Here is a 25,325-nt window from a genome sequence, read left to right as displayed (position 1 = left end):
GGGAACATGCCAAGCCCTCCTGTGACCCTGGGTGATCCAGCCATGGCCAGCCTCCATGACAGCGTTTCCCACTGCTGTGACCCTTGCCCCTCTGCTCAGCCACGCGGACCTTTCTGGAGCCCCTCAGATGCCTCAGCGCCCAGGCTTCCCCACCACTGCCTTGGTCTGGGAACTTCCCCCGAAAGCTGAGGATTCAGGGTCAACAGCTCCTTGTCAGTGAGGCCCCCGGAGCCCCAGACCTCATCACACGTCATGACGCCTGGCCTTCCCGCCAACGCCGATGGCGCCTGCATGAGAGGGTCCAGTTCTGTCCCCGATGCCTCCTACCTCATTCACCAGGTTCTTCAGGCCGAAAAGCTAAGAGACCTGGATTCACCTCATTCTCTCAAATTCACATCTAATTGATCAGGAAGTCCTATGAGCTCTTCACCATACATCCACATCCATGCATCCAATCCCATCCAGCCACTTCCTGCTGCCTCCATGGCTACCATCTTGGTCCAAGCCCTGGGTTATTCCCAGGGTTATTATCATCTCACGTGGGTAATTCTAAATGCTCCTAAACTGGTTTTCTCTTTCTGCACTATTCTACAAGCAGCTAGGAAAAGAATCCTTTAAAAATGTAAGTCACATTACATCACTCTCTTGTGCAAACTCTCTGCTGGTTAACCGTCACCACCCCACCTTGGAGTGACATGGTCCCTGCCCACCTCCACGACCTCATTCCTGCCACTCCATCCTCTCTGATCCTCCAGCCACACTAAATTTCCTGTTGTTTCTACAATACTCTCAGCTTGTTGCCACCTCAGGGCCTTTGCCCATGCTGTTCTCTCAGCCAGGCACGCTCTTCCCTCAGCATCTTGCTTAGCTTACTCCCTCTGTCCGTTCAGAGAAGCCCTCTGTGGAAGGCAGCTTTAAAGATGGCCCCCAAGGTTCCACACCTTCTGCCCTGCCCATGTGTAATCCCTTCCTCTCAAGGGTGGGCGAGACTCAGATACTTGTTTTTAATACATAGAATACAACAAAAACAATGGGTGTTGCTTTTAACATTGGGCTACAAAAGGACTGTCACCTCTGTCCTGCTGTCCTCTCTCTTTCTCTCTCCCTCCATGGCTTGCTCTGAGGGAAGCCAGCTTCCATATTGTGAGCTGTCTATGGGAAGGCCTATGTGGCAAGGAACAAAGGACAGACACCCCCACCAACAGCCAGAGAGGAAAGGATACTCTCGGTCCAGTAGCCCACAAGAAACTGAACCTTGCCAACAACCATGTGAGTGAGCTTGGAATTAGATCCTACCCGCGTCAAACCTTAAGATGACACCAGAGCCTTGGACAACACCCTGACTTGGTTTGTGAGGAGAACCTGAGCCAGAGGACCCTTCCAGGTTGTGGGACCCGACCCCCAGAAAAAGACGGTAGGGGCACCTGGGTAGCTCAGATGGTTAAATATCTGACTCTTTTTTTTTTTTTTTAAGATTTTATTTATTTGGGGCACCTGGGTGGCTCAGTGGGTTAAGCCTCTGCCTTTGGCTCAGGTCATGATCTCAGGATCCTGGAATCGAGTCCTGCCTCAGGCTCCCTGCTTGGTAGGGAGCCTGCTTCCTCCTCTCTCTCTCTCTCTCTGCCAACTTGTGATCTCTGTCAAATAAATAAATAAAATCTTTAAAAAAAAAAGATTTAAAAAAAAGATTTTATTTATTTATTTGACACAGAGAGACACAGTGAGAGAGGGAACACAAGCAGAGGGAGCAGGAGAGGGAGAGGAGAAGCTCCCTGCTCACCTGGGGCTCGATCCCAGGACCCATGACTTGAGCTGAAGGCAGCTGCTTAACGACTGAGCCACCCAGGTGCCCCTAAACATCTGACTCTTGATTTCGACTCAGGTCATGATCTCAGGGTTGTGAGATAGAGCACCGTGTTGGGCTGGGTATGGAGCCTGCTTGAGATTCTCTCTCTCCTTCTCCACACTCCTCTTGCCCCCCACACTGTTCAAGTACACCCCCCTCAAAAAAAAAAAAAGAGGGAGACAATAAGTATCTGTTGTTTTAAGCTGCTAAGTTTTGGGACTGCTTGTTATGCAGCTGTGGCTAACATATACACTCTCCTTAGCCTGCTCGCCCCAAGCTCCTGTCACTCTATTGCCTTACCCAGCTTTGTTTCTTGGTAGCGTGGCTGTTACTTCTGCATCTTTTCTAGCCCAGAGCCTGGCCCCATGCAGATGTTCAGGAATTACTTGTGAATGAGCAAATACGGGAAGGCACACAGGAGGCCCCAAGGGGCAATGCCATAGCTCAGAAGAGCCAGAAGTAAGGGGCTCAGGAGGGAGGAGTCTGGCTCACCCCAATCCCAGCTGGAGGTTACCATTCTCTCTTAGTAGAGACTGGGGAGCCTGGTCTCCCACCTCCTCAGAAGGCTGCTGGTCTGGGCCCAGGATTCAGGAGCTCATGGTCTCTGGAGGAGAAGGAGTCCCAGCTGTGTACTCCACTCCAGACCAGACCTTCTGTATTTCCTCTGCTCTCTGGACTTCAGGCCTGTTTTTCTTTGTTTGGTATGGAGATTTCCTAAATGCCTCACTTAGAGTGATCTAATTTTTATACCCTTGTTAGACTTTTCACAAAAATAATTTAATAGATAAGAAAAGAATCCTATTCCAACCCACGTGGCTCAGTTTTTGTTTGGAAATGGTCCCCGTGTCCATAAAAAGGAAAGGACCGCCAAATCCAATCCCCTCCCAGCACTGGCCCCACAGGGTCTCAGGCTGTGTTGGGGGCCAGGAGGCCAGGGGACCTTCCAGCAAAAACACTGGGCCTGAGTCGGAACCCGGTGCCCAGTCTGGGTCTGGCAAGGGCTGGCCGTGTGCCCAGCTAACTGAGCCATTTCCTCTCAGACTGGGGCAAGTTTCTTGCCCAGAGGGAACTGAACACGCTCCCAGGCAGAGGGGGGCTCCCCTGGATTGGGGGAGGGGGCAACCACAGGCATTTCCCCCCACCTCAGCTACTTTGGAGCTAAGAGGCCTTCCTGGGGGTAGAGCGGGGAGAGTAAGGGATCAGAGATTGGGTTTGAGGTGGCCATTTCTGGAGGAAGGAGCTGAAACCATCCTGTCCAACTTTGGGGCCCGCCTGCCTCTGTGTCCCAGGTGTGCCCTGGGGTGGGGAGCAGAGAATCCTATACCAGATGCTGTCTGTCTGGAAGCAGTCACCTTTGGGTGACCGTGGTAGCCTTTGCTGAGAAGCGAGGCTCGCCAGAACCTGGAATCCTCCAAGAATCTTCTCGCCTCACCTCCTCCCTGGTGTCTCCTCTGTCACTCCCGGACAACCTGACCCCCGTAGTCCCCAGGACACCCCCTAGCTAGGAGTCTTCTTTGCCCTGTGGGGCCCCTCCTCCAAAAGGGCCCTCAGTCCCTGTAGCCTCAGGCTACTCTGCTCACAAGGTGACTGGAACCACATTCCAGAACCTTCCAGGAATGGATCTGCCATATTTTTTATGTGCACCTCTGTTGGTTTTCCCTGGCCCCAGTTCTTCAGCGAGAAGAGGGTAGCAGGAAGCATGCAAAGCACTTGCACTTTGCGGGGCAGGCCACCTGGGCTCCAATCCTGGCTTCCCCACTAACTAGCTCTCTGACCTTGAGGAAGTTACATAACCTCTCTGGGCTTGTTTCTGAATCTGTTAAAAAGGGATAACAGTAATTGTCTCTTGGGGCTGATGTCAGAACGAAATGAGATTGTAAAAGTGCTTGGCACGTGGTAAGCACCCTACACATGGCCGTTTTTCTTCTGATTGGCTCAGAGAGTGGCAGCGACCCACCCAAGGGCACACAGCAAGTAAGCAGAGGAGCTGGTACCCAACCTTTTCCCAGATACTCTGTGGTCTCCTGGGCTGGGCCCTGCAGGAGAGACAGGGCTGAACGAGGCTGAGATGGCAAGGACCCTCATGGTCTTGGACAGCCTAGGGTGAGACGGGACACGGACACTGTCCATCACGACTGCAGGTGGGTGCTGGAGCATGAGTCCTTGCCACTGGGTCCCCGTTGCTTCCTCAGACACATCAATATGGAACTCCTGAACCCCAGGGAACCCAGCCCGCATGTATCCCCGGAACCTGCCCCAGTCAGAAGGGCTGTGTGGCCTCAGAAAAGCCTCTTTCCCTCTCTGTATGTTCATGATTCTAAGCACAGGTTGAGAAAATTCATCTTTATTATTGTTCATGGAGGAGGAGAGGGAGGCCAGTAAAGGGGGCCATTCTGAGGACGCAATTCTCCCTCATGCCCCAAACCCCCTGGGGAAGGAGGGTCTGAGGGGGTTATACCCATTGTCCATCCTGAGAAAAACGGGGCTTCACCCACTGGCCTCTGGTGCCCCCCTTCGGAGGTCCCTAGCCCCAAACCCTCCCTGCCAGGAGCCCCCAGCGCCCAGCTCAAGCTCCAGGTGGGGGCCAGCCCTGTCCCCTCTGCCTCCGGGCAGTGCCCTGGGGTCAAGGCCTCCAGAAGAGCCCGGGTGGGCCTAAGACAGACTCCGAGTCCTGGCTAAGGCCAGTCAGGAGGGGACTGGGCCCCGGGGCTGGGTGGCTGCTGAGGGCTGGGGCTGGGACTCCCTTGCAGCAGACACTGTCGGCCTCTGGGATGGAAAATCCTGAGGGAAGGTGGGGAGGGAAAGATGGAGGACACCACTCAGTTCCCCCATCCTCTGTTGGGGGACTTCAGACCTCTGATTACCCAGGCCCTTCCTCCAACACTGGACCTCTGAGGGGTCAAAGGTTAACACCAGGAGGAAGCTCCTTCTGCCCCACCCCAAGAAAGGTCATCCCAGCTCTTCTTAAACTTGGGGCGTGTTGAGGCTCCTTGAGCTGTCTGCGGCAGGGCTCAGGGTCTGGGGGGGCGCTCGGGGAGGAGGGCCCATCTGTACCTGGCAAAGGTCCAGCAGAGTGCGGCTGCTTGCCAGGCACCAGAGCTCGCCCAGCAGGGACAGGACGACTCCCAGGAGGTCCAGCCAGCTGCCCACGGTCAGCAGCAGCACAAAGAGGCCGCCCATGCGCACCAGCAAGGTCTGGGCGTGATTCTGCAGGCCGGGGTGCTGCCGTTGCTCTTCTATGGGGTGGGGGGAAGGGGGTGCTTGTCACTGCCTGCCACCATGCCTGGAGCCCCAAACTCAGGTCCAGCTGGAGCGGAGCCTGGACCTCCCAGCTGGGGACCACCCCACCCCCGCAGCCCCCTTCCCTCCCTCCCTCCTCCCCCACCCCCACTCTCTGAGCAACCGCCTCCCAGGCTCATTGCTCACCCCCAAGCCTCCCTGCTGTTTTGTGCTCTGCTTACAGTGGGGGTGGGGGAGCACGCCAGCTCCAAGTGGAGGAGTCCTCCCGACTGCACTCCCACATCTGACGCCTCAGTAAACCGTGGGGACACTTTCTGCTAAGTGGATCCCCATCTGAGCCCACCTCCACACTCCTGCTGCCCTGCCTAGTCCCAGCTCCTGGCTTCTGTTCTTGACTTTGTAGGTCAAGTGTCTACTCCATGTCTGTTCAGCAGCTAGTGACCTTCTAAACGGATCAACAAGATGAAATCTTTCCTTTGCTTACATTCTTCCCAGGACTTTCCATTGCATTTGGGATAAGCTCCAAACTCCTTATCTTGGCGGTGAGGTCCTGCCTGATAGGATGCCTGCTCTCCAACCCACCTCACCTCACCTCTGACCTGCTCCCATTCCTTACTATCCTGGAGGCGTCCAGGACTTCTTTTTGTTCAGCAAGCACACCAAGCTTACTCCCACCTCAGGGCCTTTGCACCTGCTGCTCTCTGCCTGACTGCACTTCCCTGTCCTGCCCCTTTTACCCCATCTCTCCCCTGCAGCCAATGGTGTTTCCTATAGCCCACATCTGACCAGGTTGCTCTCCCCTACTAAAAACCTGTAATGGTTTCTCAGCAGATGGCCAGCCTGGCTGATGAGGGCTCCCCATCAGGCCCCCATGCAGCTGGCCAGCCTCATCCTCTCCCCATTCCCTTGGGGTGACAGCCACACTCAACTTTTTTCAATTGTTTGATGGTGCCATGCCTTCTCTCACCTCTGGGGTTTGGCATGTGTGGTTCCCCCTGCCCGCCACCTCACACCTTTCCTGCTGGGCTCCTACCTATTCAAGCTCCATCTCCTCACAGCACGACACACCCTTCCCCGAGCTGTTCCCTGTGGCTTCTGTTGGTAGACAGGCGCCCTGGGATGGTAGAGGTGGGGTCTAACCGTAGGTGGCCTCCCCGGGTCCCAGCGTGGTGCTGCACCCAGGCCAGACCACGGGATGTGAGTGCCGAGTGGCCCAGCTGCCCCCCAGGATCCCAGTGGTGGCCCCTACCCTGCATGTAGATGACCAGCAGGGCGTAGCAGATGACGAGCGGCGTCCAGAAGCGCACGGCATCCGAGGTGGTCGGGAAGTCCCGGTTGATGAGGGCCACAGCCGCCAGGTCACCCACAGCAAAGGCCACAGCCAGGGCGCGGGCCAGCAGCCTGGGGAGGCCGTGAGCGCTGGCCAGCAGGCCCAGGCAGACCCCGCAGTAGTGCTGGCTGCTGTGTAGCTCATACAGCTGGCAGGTGTGGCGGCAGAGGCGCCTGGCACCCGTGCTCAGCAGGGTGGCCAGCCAGAGGCCCAGCAGCAAGTTCAAGGTGCGGTGAGGGGCACCCTCCTGCAGGAAGCTCAGGCCGCAGGTCAGCCCACAGCCCAGGGAGTACTGGCTTACGAGGTACAGCTGCAGCCTCTCCCTCTCAGAGCCCTGCGTGGGGCGGGAGTAGAAGAGGGATGTGGTGGGGGGTGCTGGGGGTTATAGCCGCAGCTTCTCCCTCTCAGAGCCCTGTGCGGGGCGGAAGCAGAAGAGGGGCACAGTGGGGAGGGCTGGGGGTGCTCAGGCCTCCGGCTGCTTCTCACCAGGCACACAGACCACTCTGTAGGAGGCTGGAGCCAGAAGGAACCTTGGGAATCGTTTCCCAAGAAGGAATATTGCCTTCAAGTCAAGCCCTCCTGGGACCATTTCTTTCTGCTTGATTTCCCTCACGAATGTTACTTGGGACCCACGTGCTTACTGAAGGTTGGTGGCTCGGAGCCTTGAAGACCTGGGTTCAAAGCCTGACTCTACCTCTTGCTGGCTGACCTGGGACAAGTCGCTCACCCTCTCTGAGCCTTAGTCTCCCCACCTATGAGAAGCAGGTCACAGCAGAGCTTTGCCCCCTAGGACTGTGAGGACACGCGAGATGACGCACCCAAAGTAGCTGGCGGGCGCCTGCCTGGCACGTGGGGGGCACCACAGCCGGGAGCTGCAACTGCTCTCTTCTTGGACTGGGGCTGCGGCCTCTGCGGGCCACTGCGAGAGCGAGTGAGCAGGGGTCTGTGCTCCCAGTCCCAGGAGGCAATCTGTACTCTCCAGTCTCAGCCTTACAGAAAAGGGGTGGTGAGGAGACAGGGTGTTCCCGCTAGGCCCGGCTTCCGGTGAAAACTAGGGCCCAGGGCTGGGGAGTGACTCACCACCTCCGGAAGTCTTACCTGGCCCAGGGAGAGCAGTGTGGACAGAGCTCGGAGGGAGAACTCAAGAACCACCAGGGCAGCCACCCGGGCCCCCAGGACGGTCAGGATCAAGGCCAGCCCGGCTAGGTGCACGGTCTCCAGGGAGGCCCACTGGGCCTGCAGCCGCTGCTTCTCCAGCCGCCGCTCGGGGTTGCTGTGGTGCAGAGCGGGCGTGGGCAGAGTCAGAACCCAGCCTCGGCCCAGGCAGCGGCCCTGGGCCCCCAGAAACTCTCTCTGGGGACAGGTTCTCATCCCTTCAGTCCTCCCCACTGGAGGCCGAATTCAGCAGGGGGGTGGGTGATCAGGGCTCCCGGAGGGGTCAGAGCTCCCGGAGGGCTGGGGAGTGGGCTGGATTGGCAGACACTCACTTGGCACAGTTCACAAAGAAGTAGACCTTCAGGAGGCTGTTCAGGACCGAGACTCCACTGGCCCCGATGAGGCCTGAGGGCAGGAGGGAGAGCAAGTGAGTTTGGCAGGGTGAGAGGTGGTGGGAGACCCACGTGGGGGGTCCACCCTGTGCTGCCCAAAGCGGGTGGAGGGGTGGGGCTGCGTGGGAGGAGGAGGCGGCGCTCACCTTGAAGGACAGAGTCGAGGAGGCCGGATCCCCACTGGAGGGAGGGGAGGCTGGGGAGCCAGGAGGGGAGGGATGGCAGGGAGAACATGGCCGCTGGGATCAGCCCCAGCCCCAGCCTCCCGCCAGATCTGCACCAGAGAGATCAACGTCATGGGGCAAAGGTGTCCGTGGAGGGAGGGGTGGGGCGGGGAGGGGGAGGGTAGAGGTGGGGGAGGGGAGCGGTCAGAAGTGGGGGGGTCAGAAGTCCCAGAAGAGTGAGGTCAGAAGTGGGAGGGGGGAAGAGGGGAGGAGAGGGGAAGGGGGGGCGGGGAGGGGAGGCAGGGACCTCAACCTTCAGGGCCGCAGGGTTGTGGGGCTTTGAGAGCCAACCGCTGCTCAGGGGCTCCACATCTGGGCAGCACGACGTGGGGGCCGTCTCCAGCACTGGTCCTGGCCTCTGTCCCCGCTCAAGTTGGATGCCCACTGTTTCGCCTTCCTGAAGCCCAGGGCGTCATTGTTGCCCTGGCCCCCAGCCTTGCTTCTGGGCTCTGCCCCTCAGTCCCAGTTCTGGAAGGGGCCGTCTGTGTCCCCACAGCCCGAGGCTCAGTGCCCCTCCGCCTGTGGTCTGGAAGGTGGTCTGTCCCCCCACAGCCTGAGGTCTGGAGGCAGGGCCCCTATCCTCCCACAGCCTGAGGCTGAGATCCAGGTGGGGTGCCCTCCTCTCCCTCAGCCACTGTGCGTCCTTCCCCGACGGTCCTCTCCCTGGCCGCTAGGTGGCAGGCCTCCATCGGTTGGACGCTGTGGGGTGCGGCTGGCCTGCCCCAAGACTTTTGGATCCTCCTTCCCCAGAGCGAGGAGAGAGAGCCAAGGGTGGGGGTTCAGGGGTGGGGGAGACGGAGACTGCCAGCAGAAGGGAGTCGTTGAAGTAAACAAAGTAGAAAACTTTATTGGTTTGGAGTGTGTGCTAGGGGTACCCCTGGGAAGAGCAGACGTGGGGTGTGGCGGGGTAGGCGGTTCAGGCTGCTTGACCTGGGCCAGTCCTGTCCCTTCCAGGGACTCAGCATCCATTCCTGAAGCACAAAGGTCAGCGCGGGCCTGAGGAACACGCTCAGCGAGGGAAGTGTGGCTTCCGCTCAGGGGAGAGGGCCCCAGATGAGGACACCTGGCTCTGCGACTCCCCTAAGCAAGTCACTTCCTTGCCCCGGGCCTCAGTCTCCTCACCTGAAGAATGGGCATTGCGAGAGCTCCCTTTCAGAACGGTCATGAGGATTTGTGCAAACGCCCACAGTGCTGGGCATCTAGGAGGCCCTCGTAAAAGCTCTCGGTGGATGTCACAGGCTGAATTATGTCTCCCCCTCCTCCACATTTGTACATTGAAGTTCTAACCCCCAGTCTGTGACTGTACTTGGAGATGAGGTCTCTGAAGAGGGAATTATGTTAAAAGGAGGACATTAAGGCGGGAGCTAGTCCAGCACGACCAGTGTCCCTAGAAGAAGGGATTCGGACACAGACACAGAAGGTAGACCGTGTGAGGACCCTGGGCCGCCAGGGAGAGAGGGCTCAGAGAAACCAACCCTGCTGACACCTTGACCTTGGACTTACAGCTCCCAGACCGTGGACAGCATCTGTTGTTTGAACCCCTGGCTTGAGGGGCTTTTTTATGGAAGCCTGAGGCCTTCCCATGTGTATAGTGACACGCAGGCTCTCCAGCGCCTGTGGTCCTGGCTCTTGCCAGGGGCACCAGTCTGGGCTGGGCAGAGCTAAGTTCCAGTGCTGGTTCTGCCCCTTCAAAGCTGTGTGGCTTTCTACCTGGTGAGCCTCAGCTTCCCCTGCTACAAGAGGATTTCACCGTCTCGCACTGTTTGAGGACCAAGCAAGCCGATGCATGTGAGTGACCCCACTCGGGGTGACGGTCACGACCCGGAGCGGTTATTATAATCACGGGTAAGGCTCTGGGATGAGGTAACCCAGGCAGAGGGAAGAGAACTTGCCAGAGAACAGAGAGCAAGCGGCTCCGGCCCCGAGCGGGCCGTGGGTCTGGGTTGACCGGAGCTGCCCACACTCTCCTCGGATGTGTGGTGGGGCTGGGCCTGTGGCCTCTAAGACAGCCATTCCCACCCGGAGCGGGCCGTCGCTCCCGGGTCCCGGGCTGTGTCAGGAGATGGGGACGAGCGATGCCGCCTAGGTGCCCTGGTGCTGGCTCCGCGCGGCCAGTTTCCGGAGCTCATCCCAGAAGAGCATGCTGAGGATGGTGTGGGGGCCCAGGCGCAGGTAGGCTGGGCCCAGACCCTTGTAGAGGGCCAGTGGGCCCTCCTGCCTCCAGATCTTCACCAGGCAGTCAGCGAGGCCACCGTACAGCTGGCCCTGGGGACAGAGGCAGGGTGGAGGTCACTGCGGGGGTCATGGGGCCTTGGCTGGCACAAGTGGGCGTGTGTCTGTGTGGAGGGGCCTCTGCGGTACATCAGCAGAGAGACTGTCCCCAAGCAGGCAACTTACAGAAAGGTGACCCCTTAGGCTGTGACATTTAAGATGAGACCTCTTCCTCCAGGTAGCCACAGCCCACGCCCGGGGCCCAAGATTTGGCTAGAGGCATGCGAGTGGATTTCGTCCCCATCTCAGCCTTTGGAGGGCACCTTTGTGTTGAACACAACCTGTGCAACGGTACGTGGCAGGCCGTGGGGTCAGGCCTAGTTGGGTGACCTCAGGCACGTCACTAGATTGCCCCGATCTTCCGTTTCCTCAGCAGGAAAATGAAGGTGGTTGTGAGGGTAGAATAAAGCGCAGGTGTGAACCTGCTTAGCCCGTGCCGGGGACGTGAGTGCTCAGCCAACCGGCCAAATCGATGTGTCTTCGTGTATGTCACACATCTGCATGTCCCTGGCTGTGTGTGTGTGTGTGTGTGTGTGTGCGCACACTGGGGCATGCTCTCCAGCTCCCCGCATCCCCCCTGCCCCCTCCCCTGCTCACTCGGCCAGTTCCGTCCACGGGCTGATTGTAGAGCCGTGTGCTGACCACGTCGAAGGGGGTCATGACCGCGGCCACGGCGACACTGCTGATCATGCCTCCAGCCAAGGCCACCAGCCAGCTGTCTTCTGGGAGCCACTGTGGGGATGGGACAGGCTCTGACCCCTGCAGCTGCTGCCATCCCCCCACCCCCATGGTGCCCACCCTACCCTCCCAGTACGTGTGGGCTGGAAGAGTTGGGGGAAAGGGAGCAGACCAGGCCCCTCCAGCCATTTCCCCAGCCCAGCTCCTTCACGGCATCAGGGCTCCGGCCCCCACCCCTGCTGGGCACAAGGGCAGAGCCAGGGTCCTCAGCTCTCTTCAGGCACCCTGTCTGCCCCTCCCACTGGCCTTGCCTAGGTGGGCGTCCAGCTGGAGATGTCGGGATGGGATGAGGGCCCACACAGGGAGAACAGAGGCAGATGGCCCGATTCTGTCGTGTCTGAGGGTGGGCACGGGTGTCCCTGGCTCCTCACCTGTTGCTTCTGCACCCAGGCCTTGGCAGAGGCAAAGGTGGCCAGTTGGGCGGCTGAGCCGACCATGACCCTGGGCACGGCCCCACCCACGCCCCGCCATAGCCCTGCCAGGCCCTGCTGCCGCCAGATGGTCTCCAAGGCACCCAAAACACTCTGTGGGGAGAAGGCACCGGGTCACTGGGCAGCCCCTGCCAGCCCACCCAGCCCAGGGGGCTCTGGGGAGTGACAGTCCCTACCTGGTGATGGTGCTGGTGCCCCACGGCCATCGCGGCCACCGTCTGGGCCTGCAGCTGCGTTTTGACCTGTGGGAGCAAATGTGACAGAGGGACTGGACAAGCAGCGGCCCGACCTCCAGACCTCCACGAGCCCACACCCACTGCTTAGGGGGCATGGGGAACAGGGTTTTGTGGGGAGGCTCTGAAGTCGGCCTGGGTCTACATCTCGGTATGACCTGGGGCAAGTCACGTGACCTTCTCCCAGCCTGCCCGCTCCCACTGTTCCGAGGACTAAGTGGGATGGTGACTATCCAGCCTCTGGCCTAGTCCGTAGAGGCCCCACTTATTCTGAACTTGCTGGGCCACATAGGAAGACAGGTGACCACGCCAGCACCTGCCCTGTCACCCTCTACCCCCTCCCCTGACTCAGGCCCAGTGGAGCAGGGACCCCAGGAGAAGGAGCATGAGGCAAGGCTCCGGGGCTTTGCACCCAGGGACAGATTCCAACCCCCAAGCAGGGATGTTCCGGGGAGCATCCCCACCCAGCCCGCCCCACCCCGCCTGGTACCAGAGCCAGCCTGGAAGGTTCCAGAGGCGCCCACCCTCCCTTCCCCACTGGAGAGCTGGGTCATGGGGTGGTGGAGGTTGGAGACAAGGCACTCACCAAGTAAGCAGGACTCCCCACGAAGGCTCCCAGTGCCCCAGCCACCGCGCCCGCGACCACTGTGCCACCAGGCTGCTGGGTGAGGCCAGCCTGGCCCGCCAGGCTGTAGCAGTAGAAGCGGACGCCATTCATGAGGCCCTGGTAAAGGAGGCCGGCGGCCAGTCCCTTCTGCAGGCCACACAGCCCGTCTGCACGGACCACAGCTGCTACCGAGGCCAAAAAGCCCCTGTAGGGCCGTGGGTAGGTGCCGCGGGCCTGCAGCTCCCCCTGCAGCTGCAGCCTCGTCTTCACCACCTCCAGTGGGTTGGTAAAGACGCAGGCCAGGCAACAGGCCGAGGCGCCCAGCACCAGGTCCACAGCTGGGGCAACCGTCTCCATGGCCTCTGTTCCTGAGGCTGGCCGTGCCCAGGTCAGGGGCCTGGGCACAGGCCCTAGGGTGGGGGCGCTTAGGCTATCTGCACCCCTGCCCCGCCACAGGGCTGGGGATCTAGGGGGCCTGGGGCCATGTCTGGTGGGCAGAGGTCCCAGTCGGGTAGGCCGGGTGGCCCCTGGTCTATCTGGGGAGTCCACCTGCTCTGCTCAGCCACTGGGGCTGGCGGAGCCCAGGACACGCCCCCGCTGGCTCGGACCAATCCCAGCTCTCTCTGTTCTCCACACCTCCCAGCGGGGGTGTGCCTGGACCCTGGGATCTGGGGAAAAGGTCACCTGGGACAGGGAGGGGGCTGATTGGGGCGGGGGAGAGGGTGCGGGTCAGCCGGGACACCTCCTCCAGCTTTTCTTGTCCTCCTGCCCTCCCTCTGGCCCTGGAGCAAAGGGTACTTCTGGCCTAGTCAGTCCTGCTGCAGCTCAGAGCCCAGGGCACAGGGGCGACTGCCCAGGGAGGGTCCCGGAGCCACGTGCCCAGGCAATGCAGCCACTGTCCACAACCACCCTGCACCATCTTTGCAGCTCCCCTTCCCCAGCCTCAGTCTTCCAGTCCGGCTCCCACGGTCTATGGTTCCACTGTCAGGGAGAGCAGCGGCGGCAAAGGGCTTCTCGGGCCCTGTGGAACTGGTTTTGAATCCCAGGCTCCGCTGTCATGTGTGACCCTGGGCAATCACTCCCTCTGCTAGCTTCAGTCTATTTGTAACATGGGAATATTAGTATCTGTCTCAGAGGTTTTTTGGAGGGCTAGAGATGCATGAACAGCACGCCTAGCACAGGGCTTCACCGGTAAAAGATGGCCCATATCCCCTCCCCCCCCCCCCCCCCCCCCTTCTGGCTCCTTTCTCTCCGTCCCTGCCTCAGATGATTTCAGGGCCGTTGAGCCATGTGTCTCAAGGAGTGGCCCGAGGCTTTGGTCATCGCCCCATGCAGACTTGCCCCCCAGTCCTGCCCCCCTTCTGGTGGGAGCCCCTTCTGGGCTGTAGGTGTCTGGAGGAGAGGCCCTGGTGTGGAAATGGCTCTGTGTTAGAAGGGACCTCACACCCCTGGGAGCCAGCACCACCCTGGTCTCTGTCCCCAAGGCATCTCCCTTCTGCCATGGACACCCCGCATCACCGAAGCCTCCATGCTCCACAGGCTCCATGCCCACCCTTCCCAGCACCCACTCCTTTCGGCCCAGGTGTGAGGGCCTGGCGGGGGGCATTGCCAAGTGCTCGAGTGCCTCAGGCTCCCCTCCCCTCCCCTGCCTGCACCTGTTAAGCTTGGCGGCACCCTCTGGTCAGCCCCCAGGGCAGCAGCTCAACAAACAGTCTGGGGACAGCTTGGACTCTCGGGTTTATCCCAAATGGCCGGCCCTCATCCCCAGAGCTGGGGAGGCTGGCCGTGGAGACAGGCCCTGGGACTAGAGGAGTGTCCTCCCCTGCCCTGGGCGCTGCAGGAAATAGGAGAGCAAAGGTCAGGCCAAGAAACCCTTAGGGCCTGAGCTCCAGAGAGCAGCACCGGGGCAGTGGGTGAGCGCCCGCGGCGCCCAGCGTCAGCACACAGCAGCTGACGGAAGAAAATCAGGAATGAATGGCAGAGCGGCTTCAGACGGGGAGGGGCGAGGCAGCCAGTGCGGGGTGTGTGTGTGCAGAGATCTCCCACCCCCAGCCGGGTCACAAAGGGCCAGTGACAAGTCTTGGCAATATAACGTGTCTATTTTATTTAAAAAAAAAAAACAAAAACAAAACACCAAACCCAGACCATCTGACCCCTTCCCCCAGAGGGTCCGGCTCCAGCCAAGCAGGGGACAGTCAGGAGGCACTCTCCGGGATGCCAGACTGGTGGGCTCTGCCCCACTCCCGGCAGAAGGAGACAGCCTGACTCCTGGGTCCTCCTGGCACTGCAGTCTGGGGAGAGGTGGGTGCCTTGGACACACAGGGCCTCCGGGCAGCCAGGGAGGGGCTGCCCAGCCCCCCAGCCCCAGCCCCCAGCCGGGCGCCCTCGCCGGCAGACAGCAGTGCGGCTGGGGACGGCGTTAGCGAGGGAGCATGCATGGAGGCCCCAGCGTCCGGCTTCCCTGCGCGGCCAGCTGAGTGTTCAAAAGTGAACGAGGATGGTCAGGCCTTGGTCGGGACCCCTGACCCAGGAGGGGAAGAGGGGACTCCTGCCCTCTCAGTCCTCTGCTCCCCGCAGAGTCGGCATGACTCTCATCGCCATCCTGGAGAGGCAGACGCATCCGTACATGCCGCGCGTACGCAGAGCCCATAGGGCTCAGACCCTCCGCCCCAGCGCTCTCCAGTCACCACCGCCAGGCGGGAAGCCCGAGAGCGTGGAGCACCCGTTCTGTATCCCTGCGAGGGCAGAGACCCTGGCTCGAGACCCCGTCGGTGCTTCTGTCCCCCAGGGCAGGAGTGGGCCATGGAACACAGGGGCAACCCTGGCCCCAAGCCGCACGAGGGCAGAGTGAGGACAGCGGGTGCTGCTGGCAGGCCCCTCCTGGCCCCGGGATGCCGACCGGCTTCGCCTCAGCACCAGGGGTCCCGGGAGGCTCTGCCCCGGCACAGGCTGTCGCTCCGCTGCCAGGCGCTGTGGATGAGGCTCAGGGCGTCCTCAAACTTCTTGTTGGAGGCTTCTTGGATGGCCTTGTGGGGGAGGTCGACCTGTGGGGGTTCCGGGGTAATCTGAGGGCTGTGGTCCAGGACCCTGCTTTCTCGGGAAGCTGTGGGAACCCCGGGTCCCCCTGCACTGTGGGACCAAGGTCAGCAGCGGCGTTTCCCAAGTTCAACTATGAGCTGTGGCCTCAGGGGCACGGGGCCGGAGTCTGTCCCAGAGCTATGGGTATGGTGCTGTCCCCAAGCCCAATTCCTGCCTCTGTACTGTGCGGGGGCCCCCCTCCCCAGGGAGCGCCTCCACTCCCTCCTCGGGGCCCTGGGCAGCTAGGTACCTGGTAGATAGTTTTCCACCCAGAGCTGAGTGCAGACAGGAATCGGTCCAGTTCAGATGTGCAGCTCAAGTAGATGACCCAGGGTGGGAGGGGCTGCTGGCTGTCCTGGGAAAACTCCTGGGGCGAGCGAGCGGGTCCCCAGGTGAGCAGAGACAGCGTCCCTTCTGCAGGGCCTGCCCCCGCCCCGCCCCCTCTCCCCGCCCCTCCCCCACCCACGCGGCTCACCAAGACACAGTACTCCTTGCCCACTTCTGTAGCAACAGCATTGACGTCGGCCAGCTTGGCTGTGCCCAGGGAGCGGAAGAAGCTGGTCTGGCAGTCCTCGTGGCACGTGAAGAGGCGGTCGGCGGCGATCACTAGGCAGCAGGGGATGCAGGGGCTGGGAGTCACCCCCTGGGGGATGACCTGAAGGGCATGGGCGGAGGGGAGGGGAGAGGCAAGCTGGAGCTCTTCCGGGCTGGCCGGCACCAGGACACCACACTCCGGCCCGGCCAGCCCTTCGGCCCCTCTGTTCAGGGGTCAGACAGGCTCCGCCCACCTCAGAAGCACAGGTGGGGACAGGGGAGGCGGTGGGGGTGTCCTGAGCTCTAGGGTCCACTCCCGGTTTGTCCCCTGGACGTCCCCATCTTGGTTCCCACGAGCTGCTCCCCGAGCGTGAGGGTTTGGGCCAGGGACCCGGGGATCCCGCACGGGTCGGGAGGCTGGGGGACAGTGCAGGCCGGGGGCGCTCACCCCTTTGGACACGGCCTGGCAGAGATGCTGCATCCAGTCGGCCATGTCGGCCTCACTGTCAGCGCTCAGCTCCAGGCACGGCCGGTCGGCGAGGATGACCTGGAAGGCGTGGGGCCGATCCGTGGTGTTGGCTCTCCGACAGCCACCGCACTGCTCCCCCCTGGGCCAGACGAGGAGGGGTGAAAGGGGAGCAAGGAGGCGGGGGCGGCTCAAGGCGTGCGGACACAGCGTGCCTGCCCCCGCGTCCCAGAGGCAGGAGGACCTGGGAGGGTAGTGCAGACCCCCGGGACTCTCAGGAGAGGCTGGTAGCTGCTGGCCAGGCCCACCCCTTTCTGTGGAACAACTTCTGCTTCCAGAATCGCCAGGACCCTCCTAGCTATTGTGGCCTGGCCAGGCGAGGGGTGAGGAGGGGCTCCGGGCTCTGGCCCTCCCTTTATCGGGGCACATGCACTCATACTCCCTCTTGGGGCCCAAGGCTGTCTCCAAGCATGTGTGTGTCCGTCTTCCATCAGGTCGGGAACTTCCCAGGGCGAGTGACCCTTTCCCCTGCCTGACCAGATCTTTCCCTCCCTGATAGGAAACCATCCCTCCTCCCCTGGCTCAGGATCCTGTAGCCCCTCAGAGATCAGCAGACCCCCGGCTACCGGTCAGGGCTGCCGGATGGGGTGCGGCTGAGTGGGGTGAGCTGAGCTGATGGATAAGGGCGGGTATCAGCCCTAGCCAGGGAGGACAGGAGCTCTGGGCCACACGCTTAGCCAGAGTCCTCACCCTGGGGGCGGCGGGCCACACGAGGCCCCGCAGCTGCCCAGCCCCGCATCGCCAGGGCACTCACCCCATGTTCACCGAGAGCAGGGGGGTGACATCAGTGCGGTCGGGATACTGGTAGAGGATCCCGTTGCTGCAGGGGCACAACAGAGCAGGGGTGAGGCCTGTCCCTGAAACTGAGAGCCAGGTAGAGCCCAAATCCCAGGGACACCCTGCAAGCTGGGGACTGAAATGGAGGGTGAAGAAGGAAGCAGAGGCACAGGAGGGCACACTACCACCTCAGCAGCCCGGGACAGTGGGAGGCAGCAGCCCAGCCCACATCTACACCTGATGCCCCAGGATTCCTTGGGCCCTGAAGATGGCAGCCTTTACACAGAAGCTCTAATATCCCAAGGCAGGTGGGCTCTAAAACCCTCATGGGGGTGGAAGGAGGCCCCCTCGGGTTTCTCTCCTCAGCGGCCAGTCCAACGAGCTCCAGGCTGAGCCCGAGGCCGGCGCTGCGGGCGTGCCCACCTGAGTACCACGAAGCATGTCTTCCAGTGCTCTTTGCCCAAGTAGGAGGTGCCCGCCTTGTAATGCAGCATGCCTTCTTTGGTGATGATGCCCTCGGGGGGTGAGCAGTGGCAGGGGATGGGACCCAGGGTCTCGTCCATGGGGTCCTCCCAGTGGACAAGCCCATAGAAGCGCACAGTGACAGCAGTGGCCTGGGAGGGGCAGCAGACAGAGTGGTGAGGCCTGGGCCCGGCTCACCGACGGCCCAGCACCAGGAAAGGCCACTGAGGAAGCAAGGGCACAACCCCAGCGGGGTGGGGGACAGGACCTGGGGTAGGAGAGCCCCTCCCCGGTGGGGAACAGAGAAACGCTAAAGACCTCCATTTGCAGTGCCCGACCTCATCCTGACACCACAGCGGGCCTCTCAGGGACTCAGGGACGACCCCTCCGCTCCGCTCCTGGCACTCACCTCACACTTAGACTCCTGGGCCACAAATTTGGCCAGTGCCAGCTTCTCCATGGTGGCATCAGTCAGGACACTGGGGTAAGGTGGTTCCCGGCAACCTCTGATCATGGCAGACTTTAAAGACGCCAAGAAGAACCTACACAGGGAGTGGGTTTTGCTGTCAGAGGCCCGGGGTGGGGGGCCCACCCCTCAACCAGACAGGATCCTGGCCCGGAGGGTTCCCAGAAACTTTGGGGAGGGAGCTGGCTGGCACCAGAGCTCAGGGCAGCAGGTGGGGCAGTGACGCGCAGGAGTCTGCTGTCATCTGACAGGGACCTGGGAGAGGCCAAACCACTCTCAGTGGCCCGGGGGGGCCTGGGGTCTGCTGGCGGTACAGGTGGGACCCGAGTCCGTATAATGACACCGGGTTATTACGAGTCATTTCTGTATGCACCCTGTGGCCCAGGCCCGTGGCCCAGACCTGTGGCCCAGTGGTGGGGCTTGTGTTTCTTTCCTGTCAGTAACTCACGCCAGCCCCCTTCCTCTCTGGCAGCCACCTCAGGTCTTAGGTCGCCCAAGCAGACGACACGAGTCGCTCAGGATGCCTGCACACCCCACAGGTTCCAGAGGGAACACATTTGTTTGCCACGTCTGTGTGTCTTGCTGCTCCCCCGCCACCCCCAGGCCGCTCTCCAGTCCTACGGACATAGGGAGATGGCAGGGGTCAGGGGTGTGTCACTCACTCGGCCAGGGCCACGTCGGCCGTGTCCAGCAGGAACTGCTTCCTGCGGTTGGTGCACACCAGCTTCACGGTCTGCTGGTCCAGGCCCACCTGCCAGAAACGAGACCTTCACACGCGCACGGGGCTTGGCGGCTGCCTGGAGGAAGAGGCAGCCGTGGCCGGGCTAAGGGCTGGCCGGGGAGGGAGGAAGCACACGCCGAAGGCGCCACAGGGTCAAGCCCCAGAGGCCAGGGACCCTGGCATGAGTCGGGGAGGGATGGTCAGAAACGTGGTGAGTGAAGAGGAGTCCTCAACTCGGTTCTCCTCCCCAGCGCCAGAGGCACAAGCTGCTCTAAGAGAAGCTGACGCCTGATGGTGAGGCCCCGTGGGGACAGGCCTCACTCTGCAGCTCTGCCGGCGGGTGGCGGAGGAGCCCTGTTCCACGATGTATGCCCACCGCCAAGCCTGCACTCACCGACACATAGTCAAGTTCATTGTAAGAAACGGCCTCTTCCACCAGGTATGGCTTTTCCGCGGCCCCTGAGAGAGGAGACCCCAATGCCTGTGACCCACAGGTGTCCCTTTCCCCCTGCTGCCCCATCTTCTAAGACTCCGTCTCTCTCTGAGAGTGGCCCTGTCCTTGCCCTGCGATCTGACACGGAGGAGAGTGATGTGGGGTGCTCGGGTCTCACGGGGCCTCTGAGGGGCTGGCGGCACAGCCAGGCAGGGTTCTGGTCACTGCACGCCAGGCGGCAGAGAGCCGGGGGTGGGGGCACTGGGAGAGGGCGGGCGGCGGGCCTCATGCTCAGCCTCGGCTGGGCCCGGGGGCGGCAGGCACCTTTCCGCAGCAGGTACACGTAGCAGTCCGTGAGCAGCACGTAGAGCAGCTGCAGGTTGCCCTCCATGTGCCCCGTGCTCATCCGGATCATCTGCGGGGCCGCGACAGAGGAGGGTCAGGCCTCCCCAGCTCTCACCTGCCGCCCCACCCCGGGCCTGCGCTGTCCCACTCCCCCTGGCGTCCCCGGGACTGACCTTGAAGAGTTGCTCCTCGTTTTCTCGAAACACATGGATCATCAGCAGAAGCAAGTGATTGTTGTCCACTCTGTGAGAGCGACAGGCGTGGGGGTGTCAGGCAAGGGCAGGGGCAGGAGGTGACACGATACACAGCGGCACACAGGCACACAGAGGGAGCGTGGCTGTCGTGGCACTGGCTCCGCCCGGGAGCCAGAGTGTGTGTGGGGGGTCCTACACCCCATCCCGCCTCCCAGCCCAGGCCTCCCAGGAGCTACACTTTGTCTGTCTGGAGGATAGACACCCACTGTCCTCGGCTTCTGAGGATGGGAGCGTCCCTCAGGCCCTGCGCACCTGAACTCTGCTGAGTGGCTCATGTCGGAGGGGCTCCCCTGCCCCTCATCCACCCCGGAGTCCTCCGCGCTGCTCAGACACGGGCTGGGCTGGTCTCGCTTGAGCTCGCACAGAGTCTCGTGGGTCCCAGGCTCCAGCTCCGGCACAGGCCCCTCCCCGACCAGGGGCAGCTTGGCGTCCGGCTCCTGCGTCCCCGGCTCTGGGGCCTCCCCGGGGGGTGCGTCCTCTAGGGGCCCAGGCGTCTGCCCCTCTCTTCCTCCTCCTCCCTCTTCTTGGCCAGCAGTCGCAGGGCTACCAGGAACATGCAGCGGTTGGCCCGGCCCTGCAGGGTCATGGTTGCTGCCACCTGACGTAAGAGTGCTTGGACTCTCGACGGTAAAGCGGTAGAAGTCCATTGGGGCTGGAAGCCCCTCACTAAAGTCGCAAAATGGCGGCTTCTCCGGGGCTTCCCCGGGGGAGCCGGTCCGAAAGGACTGGTCTGGGGACTGGACGTGGGAGCGCCAGGTGCTGGGGTCCAGCTGCCCGTTGAGCTGGTCGATCACCTTACTCAGGGGCTGCCCCAAGCGCTCCATGGACGTGTCCTTCATCTCCGGGATAAGCAGGCCCATCTGGCCTGGCTCCGAGAGCTCGCTGCTCTCCGCCGTGCTGCTGGGCCCCTCTCCCTCCTCCTGCGGGGACGTAATGGTCGCATCGGGGGAGGCCCGCCCCAGGCCTGGACTGCTGACCAGGCTGTCGCCGTCTCCCCGCCGGGCACCGGTGTCCTGGGTGGAGGCGGGGTGAAGTGGACTGGCTTCCTCATCCGACCTCGTCTTCTTCTTCTTGCCGGTTTTCTTCTTCTTGGTGACCCTGGGACAGTAGGGACAGGGAGAGATTTACCATCTGAGCGCCGCAGAACTGGCGAACGAGACAGGCTGGGTCAAAGGGGGTGATCCTGGGCGTGTGACCTCCGAGGGCACAGGAGGGAGCTTCGGTGGTCCTGGGCAGTGCTGGGTGGGAGGCCCTAGGCCAGGGGGCAAGAGCAGCTCAGGCCCTGAGGTAGCCCCGCTGCCGGCAGAGGCAGGAACCCCTGAGCAAGGCCTACGAATTCTAGCTGCTGTCACAGCGGCACCAGCTGCTCCGGGAACAAACACAAGCCGTGGCCGGTCAGGACGATGGTGCCTCTAACCCTGCCCTCCCCTTGGGATGTGGCCAGTGGCCCCTGAGCTGAGCTCTCTTCCCATCAGGTATCACCACAGATAATTCAACCAGAAATGCACTCGGAGTCTTCTGGGCTCAAACTTCCTTGGTGGCAAGTTGGCTGGGATGGGCCCGGCAGGGCGACCCCAGGTCTGAGCCATTTAAGCAACTGAGGCCTTGAACCAGCCTACAGGGAGGGACCAGTCTCCTGCCTCAGGCCAGCAAGCCTTGGAGGGTACGACATGCACATCTGCTTCTTCGGTGCTGAGTCTCAGGGGCGGGAGCCAGAGCAGGTCGGGGAGCCTGGGAGGCTCTGGGCCAAGAGCTCCCCAGTCTGTCCTGCACCTCCTCCTTCCCTTCTAGGTAGGTCCCTGTCCCCCTGATGGTGACACTTTTCGAGGAGCCATGCTGAACTAGGATCAGTACACATCTCAGAAACTGTACGGGGACATCCAAGAACTGTTAGAATTCCAGTGTGAAGGGGTTTTCTGGTCCTGAATGAACCGGACAAATGCCCCCGCAGCCCAGATGTGGCCCCAGCTGCCAGCCATAGCTGTCGTCCGTGCCACACCACCTTCTGGGCTCAGGCCCTCTGTTTCTTCTTGCTCCAAGAACCACTGGAGAACCCCTTAGTCTCTAGGAAGATCCCGGTCCGCCCCTGGGTGTGTGGTCCCTTTGCAGGAGGACTAAAACATGATGCTGGGAGTGGACGGGATGGACACCCGGATGTCCCCCCAACGCCCGCTGACCTAATGACTTCGAGCTCTGTGCAGGCGTCTGGCAGGTTGAGAGTGTGGGATTCGCCCTTCTCCTGAGAGGTGGTGTGCACTGGGGTGGTGTCAGAGGAGGACACGGTCTCTGCTGGGTCCTCGCTGAAGGGGTTGTGGCGCTGGGTGGGGCTCTTGGTGGAAGCTTTACTGCTGGTTGGGTCCGAAGCAGTGGAATGGGGGCCGCTGACGGTGTCTGTGAGGTCTCCATCTGGGAGAACAGGACACAGGAGACAGCCCGTCAGACACCATCTGGTGACCCCAGGCCCCCAAAGCCTGCCTTAACTCATGAGGGAGGCAGGTGAGTCCCTCCCGGGGACATCTGATTAGGGTGGCCCTGTTTTAAGAGCAGAAGCCCCAAACCAACTGCACACAGGGCGTGTGCTCTAAGAGTGACCTGGAGGGACGCCATCACCACTCCACTGGGAACCCCCAAGAGCTCAAAGCAATTTGGCTGAGTTGGGAGGTAAGAGCCCCAAGGTTCAGCAGCCTCCAGGCGGAAGCCCGTCAGGGACGGTGACCTTGATGCCTGGAGAGGACACAGGGCACGGACCTCTCAGGTTAATCTTACGGCCTTCTGTTAGAGGGAGGTGTTGGGGGGGTATCCAGCAGGGCTGAGATACCCGAAGTCCTCTGAAGGGTGCCCACTCCGCCCCGCACCAGAGGCAGATAAAAGCAACAAAGGAAGGGAGAACAGAGGGAGACGATAGGGATCAGAGAAATTGAGGGGTGCAGGGTACAGTCAGGGGATGAGAGATAGGATAGGGAGTCCGGAGGGTGGGGGAAAGGCAGAACAAGGGCCCAGAGCACAGTGGGAAGAATGACAGACCAGAGCAACAAGGAGATGCAAAGGGGAGAGGAAAGGGGTCCTGAGTGGCCGCCCCCAACAACTGCCTCACAGGCCTTTCGGCGGCTGCTTCTCTCCCTGACATCGGTATACTCCCGGAGTGGGGGGCGGGACCAGGCACCCCTTTAAGGCGCGAGCTGGGAACTCCATTTCACTCAAGTCTCGGGTCCCTTCTGGGTCCCCCTCACCCTTGGCTCCACCCTGGGGAGAAGGCAGGGTAGGGGGAGGGTGCTGCCTCTCCAGAGAGGGGCTGCTTTGACCGCTCCCCCTACCCCAACCACCCGGCCCAGGTTACCGGAACAGGAGCAGGAAAAGCACACTGGGCGTTTATCTGGTGGCAGATGGGAGCAGGCCCAGCAGAGAACTGAGGCCCAGCTATGGGACGAGATCGGGTGAAGGTTAATGGCACGGGGCACGGGATGCTCACGCCCCATTTGCCAGTGTACACACATCGTGTGGGCCATTATCTGCCCAGAGGAGATGTGGCAAACATGCTTCCTACCCTCGGCCTCATCTGGAAGGGCCCAACGTGCTGGCCACTTCCTCATGGGTCCTGGAAACCAGCAGGCAACTGTCCACTGATACAGCACACCATCCTTTTTTTTTTTTTTTTTTTTTAAAGTACAGTGTCTTTTAACATAAGGACAAAGGTAGGGGCCAAAGGCAATTGCCAGCCCTGCTAGAAAAACACTAGCAACATGTGAGACTTCCTTCAGTCCTGGGCCCCCAGAGCCTTAGTTCTCAGAGGTAGACAACCTTGCCCTTCTGTCTCAAAGAAGGGTCCCACAAAGCCGTATGTTCTTGTTCCAGCCCCTAGAGATCCAGAAGGAGTGCTGAGAAGTGAGTGAGCAGGGCCCGGGACGTGGTGGCTGTCCAGGCTGCTGCCCTGCCAGCTCTGTAATGAGCCAAGGACCATGGAAGGCCGCCTCAGTCCCAACCCCAGGGCCCCGAATTTGGAGCTGCCCCCAAATCCTGCTTTCCTCCGGGGGAAGAAGACTGAGCTTCCCCAGGGGACCTGCCTCAACGGGCCTGGGAACTCAGAAAAGCAGGAGATCCCGGTGGGATGAAGCTCACGTTGCCCGGGCACCCAGCCCCAGCCCAGCCCAGCTCAGCCCAGCAAGCAGTGCAACCCGAGCTGTTAGTTCTCAGGCCACCGGGAGCTCCGAAGGGCTGAGGAGGGAGGTCAGGCCCTGCCCGACAGGTGACTGCAGAGGGCAGTGAGGAGCTGGGTCACGAGGGCGTTAGTGGTTAGAATCAGAGGGGGAGAAAAATCAATGCCCAGCATGTGCACTGCAAGAAGAGAGGTTCAGAGGATAAATGAGGTTATGATGGAATTCTGGATTTCGAGCTCATCTTAACTAACCTGTGGCACTCTTGAGTGCTACTTTCTTGGCCAGATGACATAATTTCCCCCAATGCCCTGTCTTATTTCCCTCCAACTAAGCTATTTCATACATTAGTTGGAAAAAGATCAGCTGTCATCCGTTACTCAGAGATTACGGCACTAATAACGAAGGGGGCCGATGCTCCAGAGCAGTGGAGAGGGCACCTTTGCCTCTGGCCCGATGAGAAGTCGGCACCTCCTTCCTCCGGAGCTGCCCGCTCTGCTCCCACCTGGCCCAGCCACCCACAGGGCAGGAGGCTCTTTAATTGGGGGGGGGGGTTATGGCCTCCAATCTAGGCAGGAAGCAGTAACCCTCTCTGAAACATGCCCTGTGCTTTGAGTCATCACGGGAACATGAGGAAGAGCCCCATGGGTTTCTAGAAGCCCAGAAGTGGCATCATGGGCAGGAGAATGTCCAGGCACGGCTGCCACCTAGTGGACAGGTGGGAGGGCGGACGGATTTTATTGAAATCTGCCTGAAAACCTCAAAGACAATCTTCCCATAAGAGGTTTCAGCTCTGCCTGGGCCATTTTGCCCATCGGGCCCTCAGGCTCTTTCCAAGATGCACACCGGAGAGGAAGCCCAGACTGGACTGCAGGAACCGAGCCCTCTGCCTTTACTCTTGCTTCTGACACAAGAGCACATCTGACCTAAAGGAGCTTGCGATCCACAGGTTCGACCCACACTTTCCAGAACAAGCCTCTGCTGCTGGGCCAGGCCACTAGTGCCCCATGAGCCGGAGGTTCCCTATGCACATTCTGGTGTTTCCACTGGCACTGGAATTGGGAAGGGTGAGCCATGTGTCCCTGAAATGCAGTCACTTGGTGACTCTATG

At 61.1% G+C, this 25,325-nt stretch overlaps 3 protein-coding genes across 5 annotated transcripts in view; all 3 read right to left on the bottom strand.

Moving 5' to 3' along the window:
* Window positions 1-2,096: 2,096 nt before the first annotated feature.
* Window positions 2,097-25,325, bottom strand: part of PLEKHM2 (pleckstrin homology and RUN domain containing M2) — a 50,349-nt gene continuing 27,120 nt past the window's right edge. Inside the window, exons 8-21 of one of the 2 annotated variants that reach the window (XM_032863493.1) lie at window positions 22,241-22,469; window positions 20,316-21,161; window positions 19,983-20,052; window positions 19,789-19,879; window positions 19,426-19,490; window positions 18,973-19,061; window positions 18,254-18,386; window positions 17,806-17,996; window positions 17,360-17,425; window positions 16,528-16,687; window positions 16,021-16,200; window positions 15,796-15,912; window positions 14,709-15,511; window positions 2,097-2,109 (exon numbers count right to left, since the gene is read on the bottom strand). In XM_032863493.1, the coding sequence (XP_032719384.1) occupies window positions 15,377-15,511; window positions 15,796-15,912; window positions 16,021-16,200; window positions 16,528-16,687; window positions 17,360-17,425; window positions 17,806-17,996; window positions 18,254-18,386; window positions 18,973-19,061; window positions 19,426-19,490; window positions 19,789-19,879; window positions 19,983-20,052; window positions 20,316-21,161; window positions 22,241-22,469 (2,372 nt within the window). In that variant the 3' untranslated portion in view covers window positions 2,097-2,109; window positions 14,709-15,376. Of the gene's footprint in view, window positions 2,110-14,708; window positions 15,512-15,795; window positions 15,913-16,020; window positions 16,201-16,527; window positions 16,688-17,359; window positions 17,426-17,805; window positions 17,997-18,253; window positions 18,387-18,972; window positions 19,062-19,425; window positions 19,491-19,788; window positions 19,880-19,982; window positions 20,053-20,315; window positions 21,162-22,240; window positions 22,470-25,325 lie in introns of those variants that run through there. The other variant, XM_032863494.1, reaches the window with a different exon arrangement.
* On the bottom strand, window positions 4,231-8,263 carry TMEM82 (transmembrane protein 82). The gene is made up of 6 exons (XM_032863497.1): window positions 8,110-8,263; window positions 7,904-7,976; window positions 7,515-7,689; window positions 6,336-6,750; window positions 4,901-5,082; window positions 4,231-4,627 (listed from the first exon to the last, which is right to left on the bottom strand). Exons 1-6 carry the CDS (start codon window positions 8,195-8,197, stop codon window positions 4,532-4,534), a joined length of 1,029 nt encoding a protein of 342 aa, XP_032719388.1. The 5' UTR covers window positions 8,198-8,263; the 3' UTR covers window positions 4,231-4,531.
* On the bottom strand, window positions 10,208-13,140 carry SLC25A34 (solute carrier family 25 member 34). Of its 2 annotated transcripts, XM_032863498.1 has the most exons (5): window positions 12,447-13,133; window positions 11,804-11,869; window positions 11,568-11,720; window positions 11,056-11,190; window positions 10,208-10,452 (listed from the first exon to the last, which is right to left on the bottom strand). In XM_032863498.1, the coding sequence occupies exons 1-5, from the start codon at window positions 12,822-12,824 to the stop codon at window positions 10,270-10,272; spliced, it is 915 nt and encodes a 304-aa protein (XP_032719389.1). In that variant the 5' UTR covers window positions 12,825-13,133; the 3' UTR covers window positions 10,208-10,269. The 2 variants fall into 2 exon arrangements, with proteins under 2 accessions (XP_032719389.1, XP_032719390.1); XM_032863499.1 differs by lacking the exon at window positions 11,056-11,190 and having other exon boundaries at window positions 12,447-13,140.

The sequence above is a fragment of the Lontra canadensis genome, unplaced genomic scaffold, assembly GCF_010015895.1.
Source record: "Lontra canadensis isolate GAN:19392208 unplaced genomic scaffold, GSC_riverotter_1.0 scaffold25, whole genome shotgun sequence".
NCBI lineage: Eukaryota > Metazoa > Chordata > Mammalia > Carnivora > Mustelidae > Lontra > Lontra canadensis.
Note: the sequence above shows the minus strand (reverse complement) of the source record. Positions and strands in the feature narration are given on the sequence as shown.